The 26,096-nt window shown below is 44.1% G+C and overlaps 8 protein-coding genes across 12 annotated transcripts; 5 read left to right on the forward strand and 3 right to left on the reverse strand.

Moving 5' to 3' along the window:
- Positions 1-214: 214 nt before the first annotated feature.
- Positions 215-1,978, forward strand: LOC125769229 (solute carrier family 66 member 3). 3 transcript variants are annotated; one of them, XM_049437814.1, is made up of 4 exons: positions 215-568; positions 736-1,236; positions 1,312-1,432; positions 1,507-1,978. In XM_049437814.1, the coding sequence occupies exons 2-4, from the start codon at positions 847-849 to the stop codon at positions 1,632-1,634; spliced, it is 639 nt and encodes a 212-aa protein (XP_049293771.1). In that variant the 5' UTR covers positions 215-568; positions 736-846; the 3' UTR covers positions 1,635-1,978. The 3 variants fall into 3 exon arrangements, with proteins under 3 accessions (XP_049293771.1, XP_049293769.1, XP_049293770.1); XM_049437812.1 differs by having other exon boundaries at positions 215-532; positions 690-1,236; XM_049437813.1 differs by having other exon boundaries at positions 215-532.
- A 161-nt stretch (positions 1,979-2,139) lies between these two features.
- Positions 2,140-4,020, forward strand: LOC125769217 (uncharacterized). Its single transcript, XM_049437791.1, has 5 exons — positions 2,140-2,299; positions 2,362-2,647; positions 2,727-3,231; positions 3,290-3,550; positions 3,628-4,020. The coding sequence occupies exons 1-5, from the start codon at positions 2,255-2,257 to the stop codon at positions 3,758-3,760; spliced, it is 1,230 nt and encodes a 409-aa protein (XP_049293748.1). The 5' UTR covers positions 2,140-2,254; the 3' UTR covers positions 3,761-4,020.
- Positions 4,021-5,040: 1,020 nt separating this feature from the next.
- On the forward strand, positions 5,041-7,482 carry LOC125769218 (uncharacterized). Its single transcript, XM_049437792.1, has 5 exons — positions 5,041-5,676; positions 5,739-6,024; positions 6,104-6,608; positions 6,669-6,929; positions 7,007-7,482. Exons 1-5 carry the CDS (start codon positions 5,632-5,634, stop codon positions 7,119-7,121), a joined length of 1,212 nt encoding a protein of 403 aa, XP_049293749.1. The 5' UTR covers positions 5,041-5,631; the 3' UTR covers positions 7,122-7,482.
- Positions 7,400-12,008, reverse strand: LOC125769208 (NF-X1-type zinc finger protein NFXL1). The gene is made up of 5 exons (XM_049437777.1): positions 11,408-12,008; positions 10,879-11,331; positions 8,761-9,419; positions 7,936-8,689; positions 7,400-7,846 (listed from the first exon to the last, which is right to left on the reverse strand). The coding sequence occupies exons 1-5, from the start codon at positions 11,894-11,896 to the stop codon at positions 7,433-7,435; spliced, it is 2,769 nt and encodes a 922-aa protein (XP_049293734.1). The 5' UTR covers positions 11,897-12,008; the 3' UTR covers positions 7,400-7,432.
- Positions 12,009-12,072: 64 nt separating this feature from the next.
- On the reverse strand, positions 12,073-13,403 carry LOC125769219 (uncharacterized). Of its 2 annotated transcripts, none has more exons than XM_049437793.1 (2): positions 13,137-13,403; positions 12,073-13,060 (listed from the first exon to the last, which is right to left on the reverse strand). In XM_049437793.1, exons 1-2 carry the CDS (start codon positions 13,257-13,259, stop codon positions 12,197-12,199), a joined length of 987 nt encoding a protein of 328 aa, XP_049293750.1. In that variant the 5' UTR covers positions 13,260-13,403; the 3' UTR covers positions 12,073-12,196. The 2 variants fall into 2 exon arrangements, with proteins under 2 accessions (XP_049293750.1, XP_049293751.1); XM_049437794.1 differs by having other exon boundaries at positions 12,073-13,057; positions 13,137-13,402.
- Positions 13,404-13,622: 219 nt separating this feature from the next.
- Positions 13,623-17,082, forward strand: LOC125769214 (phosphatidylserine lipase ABHD16A). 2 transcript variants are annotated; one of them, XM_049437788.1, is made up of 10 exons: positions 13,623-14,179; positions 14,299-14,352; positions 14,447-14,760; positions 14,828-14,967; positions 15,039-15,292; positions 15,376-15,725; positions 15,826-15,965; positions 16,040-16,176; positions 16,249-16,397; positions 16,519-17,082. In XM_049437788.1, the coding sequence occupies exons 1-9, from the start codon at positions 14,120-14,122 to the stop codon at positions 16,357-16,359; spliced, it is 1,560 nt and encodes a 519-aa protein (XP_049293745.1). In that variant the 5' UTR covers positions 13,623-14,119; the 3' UTR covers positions 16,360-16,397; positions 16,519-17,082. The 2 variants fall into 2 exon arrangements, with proteins under 2 accessions (XP_049293745.1, XP_049293744.1); XM_049437787.1 differs by having other exon boundaries at positions 16,249-17,082.
- Positions 17,083-17,172: 90 nt separating this feature from the next.
- Positions 17,173-18,661, reverse strand: LOC125769216 (ribosome biogenesis protein BRX1 homolog). Its single transcript, XM_049437790.1, has 2 exons — positions 18,381-18,661; positions 17,173-18,290 (listed from the first exon to the last, which is right to left on the reverse strand). Exons 1-2 carry the CDS (start codon positions 18,567-18,569, stop codon positions 17,241-17,243), a joined length of 1,239 nt encoding a protein of 412 aa, XP_049293747.1. The 5' UTR covers positions 18,570-18,661; the 3' UTR covers positions 17,173-17,240.
- Positions 18,662-19,079: 418 nt separating this feature from the next.
- On the forward strand, positions 19,080-25,760 carry LOC125769207 (serine/arginine repetitive matrix protein 1). The gene is made up of 5 exons (XM_049437775.1): positions 19,080-19,541; positions 19,740-20,745; positions 21,070-21,268; positions 21,345-21,971; positions 22,118-25,760. Exons 1-5 carry the CDS (start codon positions 19,530-19,532, stop codon positions 24,363-24,365), a joined length of 4,092 nt encoding a protein of 1,363 aa, XP_049293732.1. The 5' UTR covers positions 19,080-19,529; the 3' UTR covers positions 24,366-25,760.
- The last annotated feature ends 336 nt before the right edge of the window (positions 25,761-26,096 follow it).

Genomic DNA, 26,096 nt, shown 5'->3' on the forward strand with positions numbered 1-26,096 from the left:
TCACTAGACAATCAGAAAAGTCTATTTCTTCAATGAAACTGTTCGTCTCAATGAAATGGAATAAAACAACTCATACGCACGTTTGTTCCGTCCGTTTGTTTCAAATCATGATTTGAATTATTCTAATGCTTGCGCATGCTTACATTGGTGCATATACGCACCGACAGGGCCAATTGTCAAAATAATAGCCGCAGTCCATCCGTACGTAAACAAATATAATGTTCACCATATGCATCAGTATTGGTAACAGCACTGCACCAAACCGACCGTGAACAGCTGTCGGTGGTGAGATGTTCCTCCAATGGGTTTTACACCCCTATTTTTCTTCGCCGCCGACTTCCCGCATCATTCGTGTTATCGCTAATAATGCCGTGTGCCCGATAATTACGCTTGCAAGCCAAACGTGTACGCACAAATGTGGTGTATAGTCCGGCATCTGAGTGAAACCAAAGATTCAAAATCATTCCAAATACACATCGGATTTGGCGGCGACCGCCAACATACAACAGCGCACGGCAGTATCCTCGTGATGGTTAGTAATCGTTATTAAAGTGTGCATGCGATTTGGGTGAGGTTAAAATGCATCGCCCAATTACCCACTCCACGCCATACAACGCTCCAACCCGCGTTTTTACCGCGTTGTGTTTTGTCACAACAATCACTACTTGAATTTTCTTCTCTATTTTTAGTTCTACCGTAATAATAGCAGCTTTTTTGACCTCACTCTCTACGCAGGTAATGTGAAGGGGCATCAATTGCCGAAGAACTTCAGCACGAAGTGAACAACCAAAGAGTAGCGTCAAGCAGAACCATCCTTTCCTTTAGTCTTTAGTAAAACGCGTTGAAATGGGTTTGCTGGACGAGAGTGGAATCCTGTACGTAATAGCGGATGTGCTTTCGATCGTTACCATCGCATCATGCCTTGTGTCGAAGGTGCCGCAGATACAAACCGTCCGGCAGCTGCAGTCCGCCAAAGGGCTGAGCGTGAACGGACTGCTAATGGAACTGAGCAGCTACACCGTCACGATGCTGTACAATTACACCAACGGGTACGCGTTCCTGTCCTACCTGGAATATCCAATCCTGCTTGTCCAAGAGTACGTGCTCGTGTACTACGTACTGCGTTATGAGTCGCTGCTTGGCAAGCGCGCATACCAGTGGGCAGCGATCTATGTGGCATTATTTATTGGTTTTGCCACCACAATCATACCTTCCTCCCTGCTGATGATGCTTGTGGTAAGATCATTCAGGCTTCTATCTGCACTCGACGTTTCAGTTGCTCAAGGAACGCTTTATTTATTTCTCAAACAGCCTTTTACCACCCCAGTAGGAGCCACAAGCAAGGTAATGCAGCTGATCGCTATACTGCGTTCGAAGGATTCACAATCGGTTAGCTTGATCACGTGGGGCATTTCGGCGTTTACTAACTCGAGTAAGATTTTTACGCACGTTCTAGTACTTTAAGATGTTCGTCATTGATTGTTTTTTTTTTGTTTTCAAAAACAGCCCGCATCTATACGATCATGTTGGACTCGGGTGACAAAATGTTGCTGGCCAACTTCGGTATATCTACCGTGCTGAGCACCTCCGTACTGTTGGCCGCTTGGTACTACAAAAAAACAAAGAAGGATTAACGCTTCTGCAGCATCAAAAAGCATCATAACAACCTATTTGCGCACGTATTGCCTTGAGTCTTTTTTTTCGGTTAATTTTATTTTATTTCTTAACGAACATCACCGTAATACGCTTACAATCAATGCACCTGACTAGAGAGAATGTCCCCACCCCCGGGATTCTACGAAAGCTTATAAAAATAATCGCGATTAGAGGCGCATCTTCTCTTGAGATAATGAGAAGTTTTTTTTTAAAACAATTTTCGAACTTATTAATTATTTTAATAAAATAGCGAACAGTTGAACGAGATCTGACATGACTTTAAAAGCTACGATCAATAAAGCAAATGCTGAACAAACAACAACTTAAATCAAACGTGATTCCCTTGTTGAACCGAAATTTAAATGCTCATCTGTGAATAATCTTTGAAAGTTTGGCAGCATTACGGTTAACATTTTTTTTTTGAACTGCGTGTTTATGGCAATTTGCGTTTGTATACGTGTGCTCGTTCCAAATTTCAATGATAATCGGATTTGCTCGGAATGTTTAAATGCTTGTCACTGGCAAGCGATAAATGATACGCTGACGCTGTTAACGTCGCCAATTAATCAAGCTGCTTTCGTGGCTGCACGACTTACAAATGGATTCCCTATGGACGGTACGCACTCGCGAACAATTCCGGCAGGTATTTATTTGCAAAACAACCCTACTTTTCCCAGTCCATTGATTTAACGGTTGATGTTTTAGGATTTTCCTCAATGGTTGATTAATGTGCGCAAACCTGTGGAGCTCTTGATGCTGCAACCGTCTTATATCATCAGTCAAGTGTTTTGCATCGTTGGCGCACTTTTGTGCTTAGGCCACGCATTATACCGGCGTGGACGATGGCCGTTTCTGTGGCTAGGCAGTGTTCTCAGTGGAATGTTGATCGAAGGTAGTTTGTACTTTTCGCCGTACGGTGAAACAATCTGGTTCAGCCCAACCGCGATTGATCTGTTTGGCCAAAGGATACCCATCTTTATATTTTTCGTATGTCAGTATCAATAACCATATGGATTGACTGTTTGCAAGAAAGCGTAGATGCGTAAATGCTCTCCTTCTTTCATTTACAGATCCATTTTTCTACTATCAAGCCTTTTGGGCGGTTTCAAAGCTGCGGCTTAAGTGTCGCTGGTCTGAGCACATCGCCGTCGGGATGCTGGTAGTGCTGTTTGATATGCCCTTCGACATGATAAGCATCAAGTTTCTACACTGGACACTGCACGAAACAGAACCGATGCTAAACGAAAGGATCTACTCCGTCCCCTGGACACTGTTACTGTTCTTTGCCATTACTACGTTTACATTTTCTTACTTTTTTCACAATCTACGCACATGGATGGACCATTCAACGCATAACCGTTGGGCATCTGGACCGATTCGGACGGAACTGGCGGTATCGGTGGGGGCCGCCAGTCTTTCACTATCTGTCGGATCGGCTTTGTTCCTGGGAATCAATTATTCGCTACACACCATACTCGGCATTCCGCACAGCATCGTCGTCGCCGGTGTGTTCATTTCCGTATTGACCATCTTCTGGAAGTTTGATCGAAAAAGCAATCGAAGTTCCTCGCCCAGGTAAGGACTTAATTTTTTGTTTTCTTCTAAATTTTAATTAATCACTCACAACGTGTAGCCAAACGTTTATGGATCACATACTGAACGGATACATTGTGGGACACTTTCTACTTTACCTGGGACTGGCGATAGCTCTCAATCCCCTACACTCCGTGTCGCCTGGGAGACATCAACCGATGGGCAATTGTTACAATAATACTTCCTCAAGCACAGAACTCTGTTTAGAAACGTTAAATACGAGTTATTATGATTTTCATTGCGTCTCAAAACCACCGAACGATGGAGCATATTGGTATACGATTTGTGGCACATCGCACGAGTAAGTTGCTTCACTTGCTGAAACTATAATACTGGAAGAAACTGGAATATTTAATTATTGTTGTTTTATATCCACAGGAATCGACCAGAGTTCTTGTATGTAATGATTGTAATCACGCTCGTTGCCTCACTTGTATATTGGACGATTCATTATGATTTGCCTGTTCGTCAAAGTGCAGCTACTAAAGGAACCAGCAAAAAACTGTTATAATGATAAGGCTAAAGTACCTGAATGGGGAGATCATAAATACTCGAAAAGTATCTTATCAATTCCATCAAACTTTTCAAGAAATTGTTTGAAGTTATTAACCACCTGTACACAAGGGGCTTAGTACTTGCCTGTGTAAAATAAATCAAACAGATCAAACACAGGTATAATGGTATAGAATATTATATTTATGATATGACTTTCTTCATGTCTAGTGCATCGATAGTGAATCGACGCAATTGTGATTGAAATCTTGGAAAAATAGTCCCAGATCTGGAGTGTAGTTTCGCCGTCCTCCTTGATATTTTTATTCGATTGTGGGCTAACGCTGCTCCCACATTGCGCAAAGTTTATGCATGTTTGAATATGTTCGTTCGCAAGAGCAAGAGCTTCTGCTATCTTGATAAATGCTGTTTTATGGTTATCCAATGGATTTTTGTTTTATATTTCCTATTGAAAATCCCTCATTCGAGCGTCCACTGTTTTGTGCATCAATTGTGTCGCTCGACCACTTTTGAACGGGCGAAAACAATATTTAACGCTGAAAGGTGAAGATGCCGAGTACGAGTAACACTTACTCAAGCCATTATTTGATTATAACAATATTATAATCCCCATCAAAAGAGCTATGACGGATCAGTACACGAAATCCGTTTTTAGCCATGTGTTCATGTTATCCATGTCCATAAGATTTAAAAAAAACTAATATTCCTCCTAAAGATACCATTGGCATTGTAACAATTCTTTACCGGGGGTTATCCAGAAATTTACTTCTTACAGTATATTTTCTGTATCAATTATCTTTCATAGCTAAACAATTTGCAATGTATAGTTTACAAGTGGTTTTCAACCGATTTTCATCGGGTTTTATTCGGTTGCCCAGTGGTACAGTGGCTGTTGTTGATCAATTCGTGCGTTGATTTCAAATAGAAAAAGATCTCTTTATTTGATCGACTTTTTCACAGGACTTATCTGTATCGCAGACCTAACCTGGCTAACCGTCCTGTCCTTTTCCAGGTATTACTGGTAATAATGGCAAATGCGTTGATTTTATACGACAGAACCGGAACCAAATCTCATCCCCGGAAAGCATTGCTGGTTATCCTGCTACGGTTAAATACAGGCCAAGGAAGGTTGCCTTTTTCGAGTTTGGGGATTAGTTTTTTATACAACCTTAGTATGCACGATACACTAAATTTTATAACATTACAACCCTGGTACACTTATCTGTCTTTTCGAGGCGCTTCAAAATGACGCTAGGGCTAGGCTTAACTGCTTTCTATGTGTTATACTTCGGAGTGTGTGAGAACTTGTTTTTTTTTCTATTGTAAAAGTAACAGAAGAAGGTCGTCTGCATAAATTGGTTTGACTTTTTTAATTGTAATTTCCGTATCCGTAGTCAGTTGTAGCTACGGTACATAGACGATTAAGACGATAAGGGCGGGTAATGGTGCATTGCGTGCCTGCTTGGTAGCGCTTTATTATCAAAAATTTTGTTATCTTTATAAGCGAAAAGAATATTAAAAACCAGGTGTATAATTTATCCGATTTAGTTGTACCAATCCATTGAACTTGAATCCATCAACAAAGGTAGCATTGATTACACATGCACTCAGACAAGAACAATCAGCTGTTGGCCAGGCTTAGGGAAGGCTTGTTGAAATCGTCAATGGCATCGAGCAAACCGGTAGGCTTCAGGGTGAGAATATCACTAATGCAGTCAAGGAGCGCGTTGAGAGTAGATAACCCCGTGCTATGGTGCGGAGGAATACATTCCACCAGAGGGTAAAAGTGTGCGTATCGTAACAGGAAAAGTAAGCAAACGGTAACGATATCACCTAATCAAGCTGCTTTCGTGGCTGCACGACTTACAAATGGATTCCCTATGGACGGTACGCACTCGCGAGCAATTCCGGCAGGTATTTATTTGCAAAACAACCCTACTTTTCCCAGTCCATTGTTTTAACGGTTGATGTTTTAGGATTTTCCTCAATGGTTGATTAATGTGCGCAATCCTGTGGAGCTCTTGATGCTGCAACCGTCTTATATCATCAGTCAAGTGTTTTGCATCGTTGGCGCACTTTTGTGCTTAGGACACGCATTATACCGGCGTGGACGATGGCCGTTTCTGTGGCTAGGCAGTGTTCTCAGTGGAATGTTGATCGAAGGTAGTTTGTACTTTTCGCCGTACGGTGAAACAATCTGGTTCAGCCCAACCGCGATTGATCTGTTTGGCCAAAGGATACCCATCTTTATATTTTTCGTATGTCAGTATCAATAACCATATGGATTGACTGTTTGCAAGAAAGCGTAGATGCGTAAATGCTCTTCTTCTTTCATTCACAGATCCATTTTTCTACTATCAAGCTTTTTGGGCGGTTTCAAAGCTGCGGCTTAAGTGTCGCTGGTCTGAGCACATCGCCGTCGGGATGCTGGTAGCGCTGTTTGATATGCCCTTCGACATGATAAGCATCAAGTTTCTACACTGGACACTGCACGAAACAGAACCGATGCTAAACGAAAGGATCTACTCCGTCCCCTGGACACTGTTACTGTTCTTTGCCATTACTACGTTTACATTTTCCTACTTTTTTCACAATCTACGCACATGGATGGACCATTCAACGCATAACCGTTGGGCATCTGGACCGATTCGGACGGAACTGGTGGTATCAGTGGGGGCCGCCAGTCTTTCACTATCTGTCGGATCCGCTTTGTTCCTGGGAATCAATTATTCGCTACACACCATACTCGGCATTCCGCACAGCATCGTCGTCGCCGGTGTGTTCATTTCCGTATTGACCATCTTCTGGAAGTTTGATCGAAAAAGCAATCGAAGTTCCTCGCCCAGGTAAGGACTTAATTTTTTGGTTTTTTTTCTAAATTTTAATTAATCACTCACAACGTGTAGCCAAACGTTTATGGATCACATACTGAACGGATACATTGTGGGACACTTTCTACTTTACCTGGGACTGGCGATAGCTCTCAATCCCCTACACTCCGTGTCGCCTGGGAGGCATCAACCGATGGGCAATTGTTACAATAATACTTCCTCAAGCACAGAACTCTGTTTAGAAACGTTAAATACGAGTTATTATGATTTTCATTGCGTCTCAAAACCACCGAACGATGGAGCATATTGGTATACGATTTGTGGCACACCGCACGAGTAAGTTGCTTCACTTGCTGAAACTATAATACTGGAAGAAACTGGAATATTTAATTATTGTTGTTTTATATCCACAGGAATCGACCAGAGTTCTTGTATGTAATGACTGTAATCACGTTCATTGCCTCACTCGTACATTGGACGACCCATTATGACTTCCCACCCGAGCCTGCCGATCTAATCCTTCTTTAAAGACTTTGTATGATATTGTTAGTCTAATTTATTGTGTACGCAAGCACGTGTAATTTTTTTTTTATTTATTTAAAAATGTATAACTTGTTATCTAATTGTGCTTGTCCAACACAAAAAATATAGTAACAATGTAAATACATAAGTTTATTAATAATTATTATTTGTTTATAAAAAAATCGTCATCAAAATTAACCATGCCGCAAAATGAATTTTCCTTGGGCGCTTGTGTGTCATCTTATGGACTCGGTGCCACAATACACCCAAGTAAAAGATGCTAGTTTAAACAGAAAAGGCAAAACAAAATGTACAATTTATTCCGTAAACAAAATATATGCAGCTACACCTATCAACACAGCAACAACCGGCAGCACGTATACAGCCCAATGTCTTCCTGTTTCCTCCTGCTGCACCTGATGACGCTTTCGTTCACGATATTTTCGTTTGTTAAATTTACGTTCGTACTCGTCCAATTCGCGCTGATTCTCGAGCTCCTGCTGGGCCCTTGCCTCTCGTTCCTTGCGGTCCTGCTCCTCCTGCTTCTGAGCTCTGATGGCTTCACACTGCTGGTCACAGTCGAGCGTCGGATTGCTACGCGCCATCTTACAACTTACTTCTGCCTTACGATGGGTACATTTGCAGCTTATCTTAACCTTCTTGGAACACAGCTCCGGATTGGGACATCTTCCCGGATGACAGATAGAAAAGCAGCGATGCCCGCAAGGAAACTATTGGTCGTAACAAGAAAATACATTCCAAATAAGATAAAAGCAGCTAATATTGATAAAATAGATGTTTTGCAAAAACAAATACTAACATTTTTGATACATTTTTGGCCACAGCTCAGAAAAGATTCACGACGACGATCCAGCTCGGCCAACTCTTGCGATCCTTTGTCCTCCATGCCGGACGGATAAAACTCATGACATTTGTAAAACACCTGCGTGATACCACAATAGCAATGCGCTTTGATCGACACCAGGCACGGATTGCATGGAGGTTTATGACAGGGAAGCGTGCATGAATGAGTGCATCCTGCCGGACGGGTAAGCGTACATCCGGCGGAGCAGGCCTCACAGCGTGAATCCTGCGTTGTACTGGCACGATGCGTTACTTTGTGACAAGGCAGTGGACAACGATGTACGCCGCATTTGAGCAATCGATCGCATGGCCTACCACAAGACGAAGGTTTGGAGTTGGAGCACGGCCAATCCACCGTTTCATGACCACCAAGGCACATGACCGGGATCTTCTCGGTACAGGCTGGATGTGGCAAAGTTTTCACTTCAACAATCTCTTTCGGCACATCCCATGGACCAACAGGTTTAAAATTTTTGTCCCGTGTCACCACCCTAACGGCATCGTGGCATTTTGCCCGGCAAGGATGTTCACAGTTGGTTGTATCATTCCGCTCACCGCAAGGCTGCGTGCAAGCTGGGCATTCTCCAGTGTGGCAGGAGTGGGTATTAGGATGATGACACTTAGAAGCCACCCGGCAAGGTAGGTTGCATTTAGGAGCATTCGCTTTTCTTTCACGGCCACACGCCACTTCGACTGTAGTACCGCCACAACTGAAGAGGTGAATTAATCCGATATGTGTTAAAAAGAATCTAGAAACAATCCCAAAAACTAGAATACTTACCGACATTTTACGCTCGATTTTTGATTACACGGATAACACGGACCTTGATGACAAAGTGAACTGCATTTATGCTTTCCGCAGGGTAATGTCTTACCGCACACTCTATCACATAGCTGACACTGTCCATCGCAGCATTTCCGATTGCACTGGTGCTTTCCACAGTTACGCATCCGCTTGCATCGGCCCTCGCAAATAGCCTCCCGGTGACATGCGATCGGCTTCTTTGTTGAACCGCAACGGCAAACTTTTGGGACGAGCTCCAAGCAGTTTCCACACGGTCCTTGATGGCATCGTTCCGGACAGCGGTGTTGTTCACAGACAAGTAGCTTCTCGCACGTATCACCACATGTTCCGATACGTTCGGCGCAGGATGCGGCTCTAGTTTCCGATTTACCGCACGGGCATGACCGTGGCAATCCCAGTGGGCAGTCACCACAAGGATCAGCATGACAAACACGTTCGCAATGATGTAGGCCACATGATAATGGTCTATTACATACTGTACCACACTGCCAGCGTGATTCGTGACAGTTGACTTCTTTGGTAAGTGCCCCACAAAGACACGGTTGGTCGCTACGGTTCTGACACGGTGGACAGCTGCCGGGATCGTGACATTGGGTGCCACATTCATGTATTCCGCAGCTCAACGTCCGTTTACACTGCAAGAATATTTTTTAAGTTAGTGATATATTTTTATTGCTAACAACGCAATGACCAGGAAAGAGTAAAAATTAAATGAACTAGCGAAGAGAATTAATATAGCCAATCTTTGCTACGTGGAGAACATACCCGGATGGGATTTGATAACCGGTCCTGTCTTGTGGAACCGACGACGTTTATCACATACACAACCGAGCTGCCTCAGGTGAAGGGATAAATATGTTGTAGTTGAATAGATCGGAGAAGTGATCGAAGTTACGGAGACAAACAAGAAACAAAACATTATGGCCGAAACAGTTAAACTTAGGCGCGATTAGACGCGGCGCATGGAACTTAGACGAAAATACAAAGAAGATTTGAACCCAAATCTGAAATGAACACAGTATTTTTGTCACGGAAGGTCGCTCCTGTACAGATGCTATCCCTAGGAGCTCATATGGACAATGACGGATCAAGCTTCTCAGAGGCCCTAAGTCGAATGGTAATTGGGGCCCCAAAACTGAAGATGGTTACACTGTCGATAAACTTAAATGAAAGAGGTTTATTTTACATTGATCCATAGAAAGTCAAATGTTGAAGAAACTAAAGGATAAAAAAAAATATCGGGGCCCCGGCTATCCATATAATTCCTTGGAAAGCGTTTCTTCTTGGTTTTAAAGGGAGCCCTACTATTTGAGTTGCAGGCATAATTACCGCGGGCTGGGAGGAGTAGGTAGCTTTTGCTCGACCCTTTGCGTATCAAATGTTGTGTCGTTTTTCGGGGGCCCCACAACCGATTGTATTTCGGGGCCACCCTACCGATGCCGCCTACTCTGCCCACTGTTACATCCGCTACTGCATATCGATGGTCCTACGGGCGTGAATGTGAAAAATACAACAAAGCAGTCTACGAGTATTTGAAGAAGTAGCGCTGAATTTGCTACAGTTTGGTGATCCAGACTGTAAAGTCAAAGGCGACAGTGGTTGCCCTAATGTTGTTTACTATAAAGAAGAATTTCTTCTTTTGTGACAGTATAGCCTGAAGCTTTCCTTGACCTAAAATACTCTATATAAATTTCTGGGTTTTCTTGACTTAAACTACCCGTAGCGAGATCTCAACTCCTGTGTACGGGTGTGTGGTCCGATTGGGATTTGTTACCTGTTCCTACCTTCCAAGACCGGCACTGCTAACATTTACACCACGGGGCGTACCAAAGAATAACATCAACATCATTTATGATGATCGTTTGAAGTTTTGGTAATAGATGATTCCATCTATGGAAGTCTATCAAACTAAGCATTGAAGTGTTTAGGCTAATTCAGGAGTGGAAAATAGTAAAAATGGACGGATCACCGATTCGAAGACTACTGGCGAAAAGTTGTGTAATGCGCCTCGGTAGTTCTCTGACAGCAGAGCGCGAAGATTTTTCTTAAACAATAAGTATTCATTCTTACTTGAAGCCCTTCACGTCAACTCACCTTTTTGGTACATATCCACGATTTTTGTGCGCATCGAATTGTTTTCACCGGCGAACACCCGCAACGACATGAAACATTAATCGTCTGCGGGCACGGTGGACACGGTCCTGGATGGCATAGTAGCCGACACGTGTGACCACAGGCTGGAGCGAGCTTCTTTTCGCACGGTTCTCCGCACGAGTGCGGTATCATCCAGGGGTGCGCACTTGGGTCTCGCTCCTTACCGCAGAAGCACTCATAGTGGCGTGGTATTTCCTCCGGCAAATACTCCCGACGACACTTCGGGCAGTCCCACTGCACGTTAAGTGCTGGCTTCGGAATGTATTCGCCGCGGTTGTTGTAGTAGCCCTCCTGCTGCTCGTGGGTAATGCGCTTCATGGACATGCTATCATTAGCCCATCGCTGAATGCACATGAGGTGAAAGAACGTGTAGCACGCGCTGCAGGACCAGATCTGAAAATAGAACCACATCGAAGCACCGCATGCTGGAGTACGTTACACAATTTCCCAGCGTTGCCAGCCAACCTACCCTGTCCGCTCGTTTCACCGTCTCGATGCAGATCAGGCACACGGCATTGCGGGATTCGAGCAGATTTTGCAAATATTCTTGCGTTTTGCCCACATCCGCGTCGATACCGTGATAATTTTTCAGTACATCACCAAGTATATTTCGGGTGGCCACATCACCATCTTCCCCGTTGGTTTCGTCCTGCTCCTCGTCATCGTCGCTCGACACGTACTCAACGGCATACTTTTTTGCCGTTTCTGCGTGCTGACGTTGCACCTGGTTAAACTTGTCCTGCGATTTTTTCAACATACTCGACGACGCGGTAGGTAAAGGGATTTTCGACCCGCTAACGTTTTGTTCCGGTGTTCCGGAGGGTGGCGCTAACTTGGAAGTACTGCCTGTAGATGATTTGCGGGTCTTTCCACCGACATGGTCGGGCTTTGGTTGTATGGGCACATTCCAGGCGTTTGGCTCTTTTGGGACGATTTTGCTACGATTACGATATGCCATTATACGCAGTAGAACGCAGAGTCACCAACAGCGAGACCGAAAGAAGTTAGCGATGTTGACTGTTTTGTTGCCGGTGCCTACTGTAATGTTTTTACGTGGAATATATGCGCGATTCGATGACGTTTCATCGAATCCCGGTGAAAATTATACATAAGTTCTCTGTAATTTCATTTAGGTAGTTCGTTGATTGTTTTATTATTCATTCGTTTATTCATTTAGTTCTATTCATCAAAACCGCAACTCGAGTTCCTTACAATAAGCACACATAAAATAGTAAATGAAAAGGAATTGTTTCTTTGCTTACGACATCCTTAATTTGGGGATTCGAGAGCGATTGTTTTGTTTGGACGATGCGTTCAATTCCGCACTGCCCATGTTTCCACTGCGGGGTAGCAATTTTTGATCGTCGGCAACCATGATCTGCTTTGTCTGTCCAATGAGAGCCATCTTGCGTATGTTGTTCGATACCGTACCAATGTTGGTCACACATCCTAAGGGCGTACGGTTGCCCGTCCTCGGTGTTAATTTATCCTTTTTCGGCGTTTGCTCTCCCCGGTTATGGTTGTCCTGCATACCCTGCTGTGGGGTGTGTTGTTGTTTTTCAACCTCCGCCTTTAAGTCACCTTCGAGTGCTTGTAGATCCGCTACCTGCAGTCCATGGGCCTGATTCTTTGCTTGTTCATCATTGTCCTGCTTAGCCAGCACCATTGGGGTACGGGCAATCGCAATGGACGGCGAACGGGGATCGTTACCTGTGAAGGGTATAACCTCAGCATCCTCGAATATGGTTATTTCTCTTACGTCCGTCATTGTTTCAATAATCGGTGCCGTTTCGTCGTACTCGATTTGAAGATTGCATAAATCGGGCATTTGAGGGATGCAATCTTTGAACGATGCATCCTTATTGTCTTCTACCATTGCGCTGTTACACTCTTCATAGCTTAGTGAAGATACCACGTTAGTCAAAGAGCAATCACCAGCATCTTCCGGTGCTAAAACTAGCGGAGTTCTGTTAAATGTGCTCGGCGATCGTGGGTCAATGATGGATTGGAACCGCTTTGGTAACAGGTTGCTCGGCGTCTGGAGGGCATATGCACATGGTTCCGTAAGCACAGATGTAAGATCTTTCGCTTTAGTAATCGATGTACGTGAAACATCAGTCTGCTTAATAAATGATGCATTTCAAATTGTATTAAAAATCAAACAATACAATGTAGGAGCAACGAAAGGGATATTATACCTCCTGGCTGGTAGGGCTTCTGTTGATGTAGAGTGTTGGTGAACGTGGATCAAGATATGGTTCGTGATCCTGCGCTGATGTACTTTCAGCAGATGGCGAAACTTTGCTATTTAACGAACCCATTGTTATATGGTATGTTACAAAGCCAAACGTTGAAATCCAAGGTGACAAATTTCACGGGAGTTAAAAGAAATACACATCAACGCCACTTGGCTCGTTGAGATGTTTTGGCGGTTGCAGTTGTTTGAATGTTTGACAATCTGGCAGCTGCCCAGGTTCGTCCATTATTACGAATGCTCTGAATTATATTTTCGAAATATATAATTCATTATAATTTGAAAAAAAAACTACAAATTTGAATTATTTTCATTCAATAATAAAATAAAGCTTGATTTAGCTGAAAATATTTAAATTGAAATGCAGGAGAAAAAGAATTAAACAAAAGAAAATAATTTGTTTTTTCGAACGTGCAGCTATATTTATCTTGGTGTTGTGTTATTTTCGACAAACGTCATTCAAACGAAAAACAACAACAAAAAGGTTACACAAAAAAAGGAATTACAGGAAAAAAACACACCAATACACCTTGCATTTTGCTTTCCACTTTTGTGTTGTCGCCTCGTTTCACGGGGAGATGATGTTATGTTAGATAATTGGTCTTTTACTCAGTGGATATGCATAGATTGGTGATTAGACAACGATTCCGACCAGTCCACCACCGAACGATTGGATTCCAAAACCTCGAATAATTCCTACTACAGCAAGGAAGCGAACACTCGCCAAGGCAAATTAGCATCAGTGGCGTAGCAAAATATTTGTACCCCATTCCAGCATATCCTTGCGGCAGCAGTGTGAAAGTTAAACGGGTGAGAAAGCAGTTGTGCGCATACGTCCTCCCACGAACGACGTCTTACGGGTCAAGTGACGAAGCAGCAAACAGCAAGCACAACTAAATAAACACCGAGTCCGCCACCGTGGAAAACATGCCATTCCATAAGTACATTTTTACACCGAGACTGTTGAAAGAATACGATGGATCCCGGGTTAGTATTTCCTTAACATATACGTCTGGTTATTGGATTAAAGTTCTGTACATCTCTATCGTGTTGCTTAACTTTCTCTTCTCTATTTTGGTTGGCGACGGATTTTTTTTGCGCACCAGGACAATTACGAACCGGGAACGTTGGAAAAATATGGAGATCAGCTACTGACAGCTGTTAGTTTGTTCGCACAGAGCTGCTGCTAGCAGGAAGAAGGAAACATACAAAACTAATTGTATCAAACATTCCAATCATTCTCCCCCACTACAGCTTAATCTGATGTGGAGTTTCAGCTACTACACCTCGCCTATCCTCGTGTCCATCCTCTATCGACGCGGTTATTTCGTCGCAGAATCCGTTGGTACGTTTGCGAAGGTGACGACCGGTATTGGGCTGTTGGTGGCCGTGTCACTGTGTATGCGAGGTCTGGGACGGTCGATGAATATGGTGTACGTTCGGTTTGCGGAAACGCTCGAAAATGCACGTCGTAACAGTGATCGCTGCGGTGATGCAAAAACGGCCCTCCGACGATACGACTTTGATTTTCATCAATGGCCAATCGATTACATCGTTAAGGGTGGAAGGTATGACAAAAAAGAGCCGAAACTGGTGTCCATACACGATATACTAAGCGTTTGATGCCATTTACAGCCGTAAAACAACAGCTCAGCGTAATAAGAACTTCTGGATTTCATCGCTCCCGTGCCAGATTGCAGCTTACGTAGCTATACACACGTTTGGCATTCGTATGATCTATCCTGGCTCGGTGCGATTACTGCAAAGCTATGTTGGTAAGCGAACACTGATGGGACATGAATATTCTTTTCGAACGAAAACTTAATGCAAGTTGCGTTTTCTGTAGAACCGATGCTGATCGAAGGCCGGACGAAGCTGGTAACGCAGTGCAACGGACAGCGGAACAAAGTAAAAACCGCCGACGGGAACGAAATAGATACGATCGTAGTTGATAATAGGCACAAAAGTGCAAACGGTAAAACGCTCGTCATTTGCTCGGAGGGAAATGCTAGCTTCTACGAGATTGGCATCATGTCTACACCGTTGGATTTAAAATATTCCGTGCTGGGTTGGAATCATCCCGGATTCGCCGGAAGTAGCGTAAGTTACCAAGCGATAGTGGTTTGGGCAAACAAAAATAAAAAATCCTCGTACTATATAGTGTAATTAATTTACATCTTCAGGGACGTCCTTACCCGGATCAGGATCAAAATGCGATCGATGCTGTACTGCAGTTTGCCATTCGGGAACTTGGCTTTAAGCCGGAAAATATTATACTGTATGGATGGAGCATCGGCGGTTACTCAACGCTTTATGCAGCGTCCCAGTATCCGGAGGTGAAGGGAGTAATTTTGGACGCAACATTCGATGATGTACTGCAGCTAGCTTTGCCCCGTATGCCGGAACGTATTTCAAACATTGTCAAAATAGCCATCCGAGATTACGTTAATTTAAACAACACGGAACTGATCGTTCGATACAATGGACCGGTGCTGTTGATACGACGAACGGAAGATGAAATTATTTGCTCAGAGTAAGTAACCGCTACAACAAGAAGAAAGAGATTCCGCAGTTATGAGCGATTAAAACACGCACCTTTGGTGATATTTCTTTTTGTTTTTCTTAATTCCCAGAGATTCTAACCTTGGTACAAATCGGGGAAATTTCCTGCTCATCAGTATGCTTAAGTATCGTTTTCCGAACATCTTCAAGCCGGAACAGGAAGCGCTCGCGAGAGAGTTACTATCGAAACCGGTTGATTTCATCAAGAATGGTAGGTAGCGTTGAAGAGCAAATGTAACGTAATGAGTACGTAATGAGTATCTTTCTATTTGCCGGTTTTCACAGTGCCGGAAGAGTATTGTATCTCACTGCTGATGTCCTACCTTAGCGACAATGGCAATAATGGTACCAGCCGAAGCTATCCCATAGAAATTGGTGCCGAATATACAACCGAGCAACGTAACTCTATGGTTAAATTTCTGGTATGATATTTTACTTGTATTCCATTTCCATACCGCGGGTAGAATTAAAGGGATGTTGTTTGTTCTTCACAGATTAAAAAATACTTGTTGGACTTCAAATCGACACACTGCACACCGCTTCCAGAGGAATTCTTTCAGTCACCGTGGGAAATTCCATCCGAAACCGATTATGTTTTCACATAAAAAGGACAGGCTATTAAGTAGGCGCTGTGTAGTTTATGGTAAGCTACTTTTCTACGTTGAACCAGTGCAGGGTTTTGCGTTTAATTGTTTATTATTTGCCTGCTTTAATCAAACCTTCTTCGTGTGCGTGTGTCAAATCTTTCATATTCGCCATTTTAGCTTACCCTGTGCTCTATTCGTTTGGACTAATCTAATGCTCCATAAAAATACAAGAAGAGAGAACAATTGATCCTACTTTTTACGCATATAAATATTCACCCGTAGTACTATTAACATATGGCTGGAGATAGTAACACATGGGCAAATTTTGTTTTGTGCATTTGTGACAGAAAAATGGAAGCGTGTACTACTGCAACGATTCCAGATATTTAGTACTATAAATCCAAAAATTGAACTGAAAACGAAGACCAGATTTAGGAGAAAGGGGTAGAATGGCGGGAAGAAACGCATCCATTACATTCGTATAAATGATAATATGAAAACTTACTATTGATACATGGTCAACTGATAGGTGACGGTAAAGCAAGAGACGAAAATGAATGGTGTCCCCTTCAAGGTGAAGGATTTTTCAACCAAATATCAGGAATATTTTCCTGCTCTGATAGATGGTAAACAGATCTAAACTATTTTACCCGTAGGGTGTGTAATTCTGATATAATCGAAGCGTGGCTGGTGAAAACAAAATAAAACCTCACATCATAATGTATTTATCAGCTGGTGCAAGAGTGGAGTCGGGGTCACTTTTTGTGAAATATCCTTTATTAAAGTAAAAGTAAGTGTCAAATGAAAATGTTGAGTTCATGATACCATTGGTTTTTGTACAATATTTTGTACGCTTTATTGAATCTTTGCGATGTGTTTATAATTGTGTATAGTTACATTTATACATCGCTGCCTTTTTTGTTGGTCTTCTTTTTGCCACCGTATTCCTGAATCCCTTTTTTCACACCCTTGCTCGCCTTCTTAGGTGCATCCCTTCCGTTGCGCATTGCATTTCTCGCGTTGACTTTCTTAGCAGTCGCTGCCTTACCGGTGGCTAGTTTCAGCTTCCGCATCGCGTCCCGATCCTTCATAAGCTTCTGTCTCTTTTCGATCCGTTCACGTTCCTTATTCTCCTTCGGTTGTCGTTTCTCTTGCTTCAGCACTTCCTTTACGCGTGTCTCTACACTATCCTTGAAGATATCGCCATACGGCGTTAGCTTATGGGTGTCCTTCGGTGCGTTCACCTCGCGGTTGACCTTTTGTTTGGTCTTTTGCAAATATTTATCGCTTGCGGCCTTGCGCAGCATCTGCCGGTGCTTGGCTGGGCTTTGATAGTTGGCATTCTCCCAGATTGGGTCGCCGCCGAACGAGCCGCTAAATATTTTGATGGGATTCATCACAAATCGTGGCCCAACCTCCGTCAAACCACCGTCTTCCGAAAGGATCTGGAAGTGCCGGTACCAGATTCGATTATCTAGGTAGGTGAAACTGATCACGCGATCAACAAAGGGTTGACTCTTCGGATGGTGATTCGGTACGCCGAAAATCTGCACCAACAGTTCCTTAATCAGTAGCAGATGCGCATGCTTGGTGAACTCTTCGCTAAAGGAAAGCAGTGGGCGCGAACCGCGCAAACAGTTGCCGGTGAGTTTCATCTCGCCCATTGTGTGGATATTTTCGATGAGAAATTTCACCGTGGGACCTACACTAACGTTGGCCAGCCACATGTACAGATCAAGCTTGCGGCGACCTTCAAACAGCATCACCTTGTTACAGTGCTTCATCTCGCTCATTTCGTTCACCACATGCAGTGTCTTCCAGCGTTCCATCTTCGGTTCTGCGCGATGGTGTGGCATTAGCGTTCTTAAATCTCGCATCAAGTGGCGGTCCCGATGGTTGATGCCTCGAGCGCACAGTACCAAAACACGCTGTTTGTTGGTCCATTTGCTCTGTAAAATTGGTTCAGCACATTATGGTCGGTACATGTTCGCAGGCAGTATAATATGATTCCCTACATTACAACACGCTACAAAACGTACCTTTCTTGGAATCGGCTCATCAGAGATGCGTGTTTCCTTTAGCGGTTTACCTTCATCCTCCGACTCGTCTGAGTCTTTGGGTTTCGGCTTTTGTTTACCTTTCTGTTTCCTTCCCGGTTTCAGTTTCTTTTTCAAATTTTTCGTCTCTTTACCAGTGGCACCGGCTTTATCTTTTTGCATTAATTTCATTGTACTGGATTGCACGGAAAACAAGTTAATAATGGATCGGTTCAAGACGGGATAGCACGCGGTTTTGTATCGCCACACACCAGCACGGGTAATTGTTTTGACAGTATCGCGATTGACAGACCAAACTCACAGCAAATTCACAGCATGGCACAGTGATTGACGAAAAACCACCAAAGATTTGAAAGTTAATTTTAAATTAAAATTTATACAATAGGTATTCATGGTTATTTTAAAATATGTTACCTATGTAAATACATTGTGACAATTATCTTTAATTCTTTAATTGAAGGAATTGACGACATCCATTTCAACTTTTACTCATCGTGATAAGACATTTTAATTTACGTAAAAAGTTTGAACTAATGATCAATTCATACGAAAGCCTTATTGAAAACAATACTAACACTTTGTGATGGAAAATTATGTACCGACTCAAATAAAAATATGCGAATATTTTCCGAGCGCCCGATGGTCTTTCCGTTTTTGGATCCAGCTGACAGCACCAACTTGACAGGTTGTCTGTGCTTTTTTTGTCGTATTTTTTCTCTCTTTGCCTGCTTGCCGAGAACGCCATTTTGCAAAGGCCGCGCGTACACTTTATGTTTGCGAGTGAAAAACTTGCTACCGCAGTGTGAAAATTACAGGCACACCATCCCGAATTCAAACACTTAACGATGTGTTTATCCTAGGGAAATAAGTGGTGCTTCCAGTGCACAGAAAACGGTCCGTGCTCCACCTCAACCACGGCTAGTCCGGGCCGCCCTTTGATCGAACGTTTTGCCGGGGCCGACGAAATAGTTGGCGGACGCAAAGAGGGTGAAAAAAGTGGTGATTTTTCGGACGATTCTAGTGCTCTGGTGTTTTCCCAGTGTTACCGCGCCGCAAAAGATACTCCGACCGTAAAGGCGGAACGTGCTGCAGTTTGAGTTCAGTCAACCGAACTGAATAAACGGCCTCAGGATGATGTTCACTGTAAGTGTCCTCTTTCCCTTCCTCTAGCAGCAGGAGCATCGAAGGACGTTTATGAATTGTGCAATGTGCGCTGGGTTCCTTCCTGTTGCCCCCCAAAAACACACCTGTTTCGGTGTTACGAAACTTTCGCACGCATTTGTGGTGCTATTTCACGGATTTTTTTTCACCTGTTTACGGTTGTGTATTTTTCTCGCATAGGGTACGAATCAGCAGCAGGATTCCCGGTTCTCCGACAAGGAGAAGAAACTGCTGAAGCAAATGAAGTTCAGTGACAATCTCAACAAACGGGTCGATATGTCCAAAGTGAAGCTGGACGTATTGCGACCATGGATTAGCCAAAAGATCACCGACATGCTCAACATCGATGACGACGTTATCGTGGAGTTTGTGTACAACCAGCTCGAAGAGGAAAAGTTTCCCTGCCCGAAGAAGATGCAAATCAATCTGACCGGTTTCCTCAACGGAAAAAATGCTCGGCTATTCATGGAGGATCTATGGTCGCTGCTGTTATCAGCGCAGGACTCAGAAACGGGCATACCGGCGGAGTTTATACAGGCGAAAAAGGAGGAAATTTTAAAGCGCGAAGAGGAAGCTCGGTTTCAGGAGGACGGTGGTCGCGGACACCGTTCGAGAAGTCACACTCGCGATAAGGACGACGGTGGCGTGAAGACAAAGCCCAACAAAAGCGCTCCTCGGCAAATGTACAAACCCGAACCGGAGGACTACATCGATGAGGAAGAAAAAATGATCGAAGAGTTCGTCGAAGCCGAGGTTCCGAAGGAATCAAAAAAGGCTCAACCGACATCCGCCCTACCGGTTGCTACCGTGTCTCCAGAGGAAATGACAAAAAGTGAAAATAAACTTACGGATGTGCCGGAGAAAAGTTTAAAGGATCACTCGTCTACGCGCCGTAAATCGACGGAACGCGCAAAATCCAGCGAACGTAACAGCGATTCGAGAGCACGAAGAAAATCTCGCGATCGCTCACGATCCCGTAATGATCGGCGGGCAGCGTCACGCGATCGTAGAGGATCCTCCCGCGAAAGACGGTCTTCTAGAGACCGTCGGCGGTCCCGTTCACCTCGGCGTTCTGTAGATCGATCGCGCAAACGTTCTAGTCGATCGCCAAGGGATAAACGGACGAACGATCGCGATAGACGGCGTTCGCGAAGTAGCTCTCTTGCGAGAAAAGAAAACAAGAACAGTAAGTTGGTGAAAAATTCAATTCAATTTAATACAGTTCAATGCAGCAACATAAAATTATTTAAAATCAATTGTTATTTGTGCTCTGGAAAAATTTGCAATTGTTTCTATTTGCACGGTTTTTTTCGGCACATGAGGGTGTTCCTTAATATATGTTTTAATCCTAACCGGTTATGGATATTTTATCCTTTAGAAAATGAGAACTGTATTACGAATCATCTTCGAAAATGCCGCTGCATATGATAAACCAAGGCTAAAGCATCTACGTGGAATGATTCGACATATTTGTTCCTGCCAACCAACGTAAGAATAATGATTTTTTCAGGTAATGGAAACTCTGCCGCATTATCTAAGGTGCAATCTAAGCTGATGAACATGGCGGAAGGAAAAAAATCAGCGACAAACAAAAAAAGTCCTAGCCACTCGTCAGCAGATTCGAGATCTCGCAGCAGGTCTGGATCTGCCACTAAAGAGGGTAACCGCAAGAAGAGTGCTAGTCGTTCTCGATCCCCATCTAAATCAAGGTTAGTGCAAGCGCTACTATTTTTGGTATCACTTTGATATCGTTTATTGTTTTTATATTTCTTTATTTACTTGAAGATCGAGAAAAGCGAAAAAGGGTAACCCTAGCTCCCGATCTCACAGCTCGAATTCAAATTCATCCGGTTCATCGTCGTCCAGCGATAGCGAGGACGATAAGAAACCAAAAGCCACCGTAGGCTCTTCAAACACGACTGGTAAAAAGCGTAACGGACGGAACAGTCGCAGTCGTAGTCGAAGCCACAGCCACAATCGCCGTGATACATCGAGAAGCCGATCTGGTAGCAGCCGGTCATCGTCATCGCGTGGCCGAAAGAAGGATGATTTCGAGATCCAGAAGAAGGAAAATAGTGTCCAAAAGAAGCGTCACTACCGTTCGAACAAGGATTCAACCGACTCGGAAGCCGATGGTGGTCGTAACTCGACAGCCAAAGGTTCCGCTGCCTCGCGTCGCCGTCCGGGTGATGGTAATGGAGGCGGAAGATTTGGTGGCCGAGACAATAGGAATCGCGAACGACGATCGCTGTCGCGCGGTCGCGCTCGTGATGATGGACCAGGCCGTGGGCGTGGTGGTCGTTCAAGCTCTCGCTCAAGAAATCGATCCCGTTCGCGGTCGCGCAATCGATCTCGATCGCCAAGGAGACGATCTCGATCGCCTGGTCGCCCGGGTGGACGTGGAAATGTGCGGTAAGTTTTGTTTATTAAAAAATAAAGCTGTCCAGCTACATACATTTTTGGTTCATATCACATCCAGTTGCATTCTAAATTAGTTTGAAACATGATTTAAATGTGCATCGCGTTAGTAATATTTATACCATTTATTAAAATTTCAGCGACAGTAATTATGGTCGCCGTCGTTCTCCACCCACATCACGTCCAGGTGGTCCCGGCAGGGGGGCAGACCGAGACGTTCGCGAAAGAGAGAGAGACCGTGAACGAGAGCGGGAACGTGACCGCGAGCGCAATCAGCAGCAACGCTACACAGGCGGTAATGGACCGGGTCGTCGCGGTTCTTCCCGAGAGCGCGATCGTGAACGAGGGCCGGGCGATGGTGGCGCAAGAGGACGTGACACATCCTCGTCTGCTCACACCGGTGCCAACAACACTTCTCACAAATGGCGTCGTTCCGATGAACCGCAGAGAGGTGAACCTCAACGACATCGGCAGGAGATGGGTCCACCGGCATCGAACCGGTATGATGATCGTGAGCGAAACCACCGCGAAGCGGGTGGCAATCGCTCTACAGTTGGTCGGCGCAGCAACAGCACGGAACCGCAAGATCGGTTCAAAGGTAACCAGGGAGGTCCGGCTCGAGGTGACAATAGGAATGCTTCTCAGAGTCCTGCTGAATCCAGCGGTAGTCGACGCTCGGCGACGAGAACATCCAACGCGAGAGATTCTACTGAACTGTTTGACGATGCTGGTAATGGTAGGGGTAGTGGTGGAGGTGTGTCATTGGAGCGTCACCATAATTCTGCCGAGCGTATACGATCGGATAAAGCATCGCTCAGAGAAGATAGCACCGAAAAGGAAGAAAAACTACGTGCGATAAATTCATCGGGCTCTAGTGGTACTCGCAAGCAGCAAACAGATCCTCCAGTCGTTGCAGCAGCCACAGCGACTACGCGAAGATCAAATGATCAACAAACACCGACGGTTCGCGAAGCAACCAAACAGCACGACGAGAGTAGAAAGCCCGCAAAGTCTTCATCTTCACAGACCAACAGCTCGCGGTCCGAAAGGGGATACAGGAGCACTCTGTCGAGAACTCCATCTCCCTTCCTGAAACCGCATGAACGCGAAGCAGCCGCTAGCTTGCACGTTAACACATGCAACACTTTTGGCACGAGTGGCTCTTCAGCTATTTCTGCGGATCAGAGAAAGCAACAGCATCAACAGCAGCAGCAGCAACAACAACCGCAGCAAAAGTTAATTAAGAGCAGCAGGCAAAAGAAGCGTGCGAGCTCGGAAAGCGACGACGACGATAGTTCTGGCAGCGAGAGTGATGAATCACAAGAAGGAAAGCAGCAGAAAAAGCCAGCATCTAGCAGGCGTAACGTCGAAGGTAACATGGAAGAGGAGAAGGACGAAAATGACAAAAAAGCCACGGTTGGTCACAAAAAACGGAAATTAAAACGAAAGCAAGAGTCGAAAAAGCGCAGCAAACAACAACACCATCGTCGCTCTTCGTCATCTTCGTCGTCGAGCAGTGGGGATGATGAGGACGACGATCAAGACATCGACGAGGAGGATCAGTCATCCGGTGAAGAAAATAAACGTAAATCTCGTGCAAAGGATCGTCGAGAACCAAAGAAAGCGTCTGGTTCGGGTAAAGGGGCGGTGAACATGGTGCCATCTGTGGAGCATGAGCACCGCCGTAAACAGCAGCCTGTCCATGCAATGCAGCTTAAGGAAGGGGACAACCGTAAGATGCATCGGGACAGTACGTCTTCGGTCGAACAGCAGCAAAGTGGTGGAGGTGGCAAGAAACGAAAGCATTCCACTTCCGAGAGCAATTCTAGGGTACCTATGCATCCTGAAGAATCGACCGCTACGAAGATGCCCGTCTCGAAAGCTGCGATCAGCTGCACAAACAACAACAATGTGTCCTCGTCATCCTCCTCCGCCAAGGGCAAATCCGTCACCAAAGTGGCAACGGTGGTCGAACCCATCAACCGTTCGTCCTCTTCGAGCGATGACTCAGATGATCGTGTATCGGAGCGGCAACGGAAGAAACGGCGCAAGGAGAAAAAGCGTCAGCGGAATGTGTCACCCGACGATGCTAGTGCTTCGTCCGGTAGCAAGCGCAGTAAGAAGCACAAGAAGCATCGTAAACACGCGAAAAAACATAAGAAACACAAGAAGCATAAGAAGAGCAGCAAAGCAAGCGGCAAGTATCATCGCAATAGCTCTTCGTCCTCCTCGGACGAGGAGGATGTTGGTGCACCGGTGCGTTCCAAAAAGAGTATCCTAGCGATCGGTGCCGGTGGCGTCGGCACGGTGATCAACGATGATCTGGAAAAGCAATTGCGCGAACGGGCCCTTAAGTCGATGAAAAAGCAGCAAAGCATTTCCGACTGAAGACAACGGTTGCAAGGAAATGGATCATGCATGGATCAATGGATTGTATAGATAGGCTATAGTGGTCGATCGCAGAAAGCAGATTGCGAATGATTCGAACACACAGATTTCAAACATCGGCTAAGGGTTGTCGATCATCTTTGTCGATCGAATTCGGATCAATGCAAACACGTAATTGCAAGTGCTTTTCTCTATTTCCACACCATTTTATCGACGATACAGCGACATAATAGAGCAAAGATAGTTAGTGGGTCTTGAGGGTACGGTTTTTCTAATCGTATCGATTTACTCTTGCAAACATTACTACTTAGATTATTATGGGGAGGGGGAATCTTTCGGGGTGGATATGTTTGTGTGTGGAAAAGCACTTTTCACGTATGACAAAAACACCTAATATGAGGGTTCACTTTATGATTAGAGCAAAGCAGAGATAGCGAACAAGAGAGAGCGGTAGGATTTGGGATGAAATAGACAAGAGATTAGGTGTCGGGGTTGATCATGCTAGATTGTGCAACGATTTTAAAGCAAACGTTTTGTACTTTTGCTTTAAGTAGTTACACTAATCTAGACAGGGAGAGAATCTTGCTAGCAAAGTTTTAAAACATGTGTTACATTTATAATTAAACAAAGTCAGTTTTAACACTGGTGACGAAAGGTTTTTCAGGATTCACCCACTTGATGTTGCCATGACGACGACGATGACAACGACGATGGTGTGTATAGTAAGCTTTCTCTTCGTTCGTTCGTCACCACATCTATGGCGTACGCCGTCATGAAAATTCTGGCCACCCCTCTCTCTGTCCGTGTCTCTCGCTATGGAGATGTATTGTTCTCTTGCAATTTTAACCAACCAGTATTCCAATCGGGAAACTGTTGGGCGTATGTAATGATGAGGCAAACATATAACTATGAAACAAGCAGAGTAAGATTTAAGTAACCAAATTAGACTAGTACGTGCGCATACCCGTTAAGAAAAAGTAATAAATTAATGCAATTCTTTTATCCCTCCATGTTTCTCCTTTTCCTCGCTTTTCTTGCGGCGAATAAGGCGTAGCGGAATAGCATCATCAACAACTGACACGCCACGAATGTGACATCCGGCATGGAAAGATGTCAAAGCATACACTAGTAACCCGGTAAAATGGATTCTGTGAGCAGAAGCTAAAGAAGGGGGAAAACAGTTTAAACTAGATTGAAGTAAATTATGCTAACGACTTTCGAAATGTTTAACAATCCTAACGGATTGGAGAACCGTTGCTGCAAGAAGGGGAAAAATCAACCAACTCTTAAATCTTATTCGAAGCGTGTGAAAAAACAAAACATTATTATTGGAAAGTTGTAGAAACACAGAATTCATCAAAGCGAAACACAAATAAAGAATAATCATAGAAAATATTTCTAAAACTGTATATAATCCCATTTTGTATGCACATCAACTACATTCTCAAAAAAACAATGTAATTGAAAGAACCGAATGTGGTGAAATTTTAGAATTGTAAACGAGTGCAGCACGTAGAACGTTAACAACATTTGACCAAATGTTAGCAGCGCTTCGATACATAAACACTTTTCTCAGGTCGTCATTACATGGGTACACATACATATGTACATACATTATTTATAAAACAAAGGCTACTGCGATGATTTGATCATGTTATTGAAGACATTCTTTGACTATATTACTTGTAGATATGTGTAAATATTTATAATCACACAATTGGTGACTGTTAA

The sequence above is a fragment of the Anopheles funestus genome, chromosome 3RL, assembly GCF_943734845.2.
Source record: "Anopheles funestus chromosome 3RL, idAnoFuneDA-416_04, whole genome shotgun sequence".
Lineage (NCBI taxonomy): Eukaryota > Metazoa > Arthropoda > Insecta > Diptera > Culicidae > Anopheles > Anopheles funestus.

What these genes read in the sequence shown, in the direction of transcription:
- LOC125769216 (XM_049437790.1), bottom strand. Translation starts at nt 18,569, where the DNA reads ATGAAATTAATGCAAAAAGATAAAGCCGGTGCCACTGGTAAAGAGACG. An exon ending in ATGAGCCGATTCCAAGAAAG is followed by an intron (nt 18,291 to 18,380) that starts GTACGTTTTGTA and finishes CCAATTTTACAG; the next exon opens with AGCAAATGGACCAACAAACA.
- LOC125769229 (XM_049437814.1), top strand. Translation starts at nt 847, where the DNA reads ATGGGTTTGCTGGACGAGAGTGGAATCCTGTACGTAATAGCGGATGTG. An exon ending in CCCTGCTGATGATGCTTGTG is followed by an intron (nt 1,237 to 1,311) that starts GTAAGATCATTC and finishes TTTCTCAAACAG; the next exon opens with CCTTTTACCACCCCAGTAGG. An exon ending in TTCGGCGTTTACTAACTCGA is followed by an intron (nt 1,433 to 1,506) that starts GTAAGATTTTTA and finishes TTTCAAAAACAG; the next exon opens with CCCGCATCTATACGATCATG.
- LOC125769214 (XM_049437787.1), top strand. Translation starts at nt 14,120, where the DNA reads ATGCCATTCCATAAGTACATTTTTACACCGAGACTGTTGAAAGAATAC. An exon ending in GATGAAATTATTTGCTCAGA is followed by an intron (nt 15,726 to 15,825) that starts GTAAGTAACCGC and finishes CTTAATTCCCAG; the next exon opens with AGATTCTAACCTTGGTACAA. An exon ending in ACTCTATGGTTAAATTTCTG is followed by an intron (nt 16,177 to 16,248) that starts GTATGATATTTT and finishes TGTTCTTCACAG; the next exon opens with ATTAAAAAATACTTGTTGGA.
- LOC125769219 (XM_049437793.1), bottom strand. Translation starts at nt 13,259, where the DNA reads ATGGGTTCGTTAAATAGCAAAGTTTCGCCATCTGCTGAAAGTACATCA. An exon ending in GAAGCCCTACCAGCCAGGAG is followed by an intron (nt 13,061 to 13,136) that starts GTATAATATCCC and finishes TCATTTATTAAG; the next exon opens with CAGACTGATGTTTCACGTAC.
- LOC125769207 (XM_049437775.1), top strand. An exon ending in CGATCCCCATCTAAATCAAG is followed by an intron (nt 21,269 to 21,344) that starts GTTAGTGCAAGC and finishes ATTTACTTGAAG; the next exon opens with ATCGAGAAAAGCGAAAAAGG. An exon ending in GGTGGACGTGGAAATGTGCG is followed by an intron (nt 21,972 to 22,117) that starts GTAAGTTTTGTT and finishes TTAAAATTTCAG; the next exon opens with CGACAGTAATTATGGTCGCC.
- LOC125769218 (XM_049437792.1), top strand. Translation starts at nt 5,632, where the DNA reads ATGGATTCCCTATGGACGGTACGCACTCGCGAGCAATTCCGGCAG. An exon ending in CTCGCGAGCAATTCCGGCAG is followed by an intron (nt 5,677 to 5,738) that starts GTATTTATTTGC and finishes TTGATGTTTTAG; the next exon opens with GATTTTCCTCAATGGTTGAT. An exon ending in CATCTTTATATTTTTCGTAT is followed by an intron (nt 6,025 to 6,103) that starts GTCAGTATCAAT and finishes TTTCATTCACAG; the next exon opens with ATCCATTTTTCTACTATCAA.
- LOC125769208 (XM_049437777.1), bottom strand. Translation starts at nt 11,896, where the DNA reads ATGGCATATCGTAATCGTAGCAAAATCGTCCCAAAAGAGCCAAACGCC. An exon ending in CGTGGATATGTACCAAAAAG is followed by an intron (nt 9,420 to 10,878) that starts GTGAGTTGACGT and finishes ATATTCTTGCAG; the next exon opens with TGTAAACGGACGTTGAGCTG. An exon ending in AAATCGAGCGTAAAATGTCG is followed by an intron (nt 8,690 to 8,760) that starts GTAAGTATTCTA and finishes TCACCTCTTCAG; the next exon opens with TTGTGGCGGTACTACAGTCG.
- LOC125769217 (XM_049437791.1), top strand. Translation starts at nt 2,255, where the DNA reads ATGGATTCCCTATGGACGGTACGCACTCGCGAACAATTCCGGCAG. An exon ending in CTCGCGAACAATTCCGGCAG is followed by an intron (nt 2,300 to 2,361) that starts GTATTTATTTGC and finishes TTGATGTTTTAG; the next exon opens with GATTTTCCTCAATGGTTGAT. An exon ending in ATTTGTGGCACATCGCACGA is followed by an intron (nt 3,551 to 3,627) that starts GTAAGTTGCTTC and finishes TTATATCCACAG; the next exon opens with GAATCGACCAGAGTTCTTGT.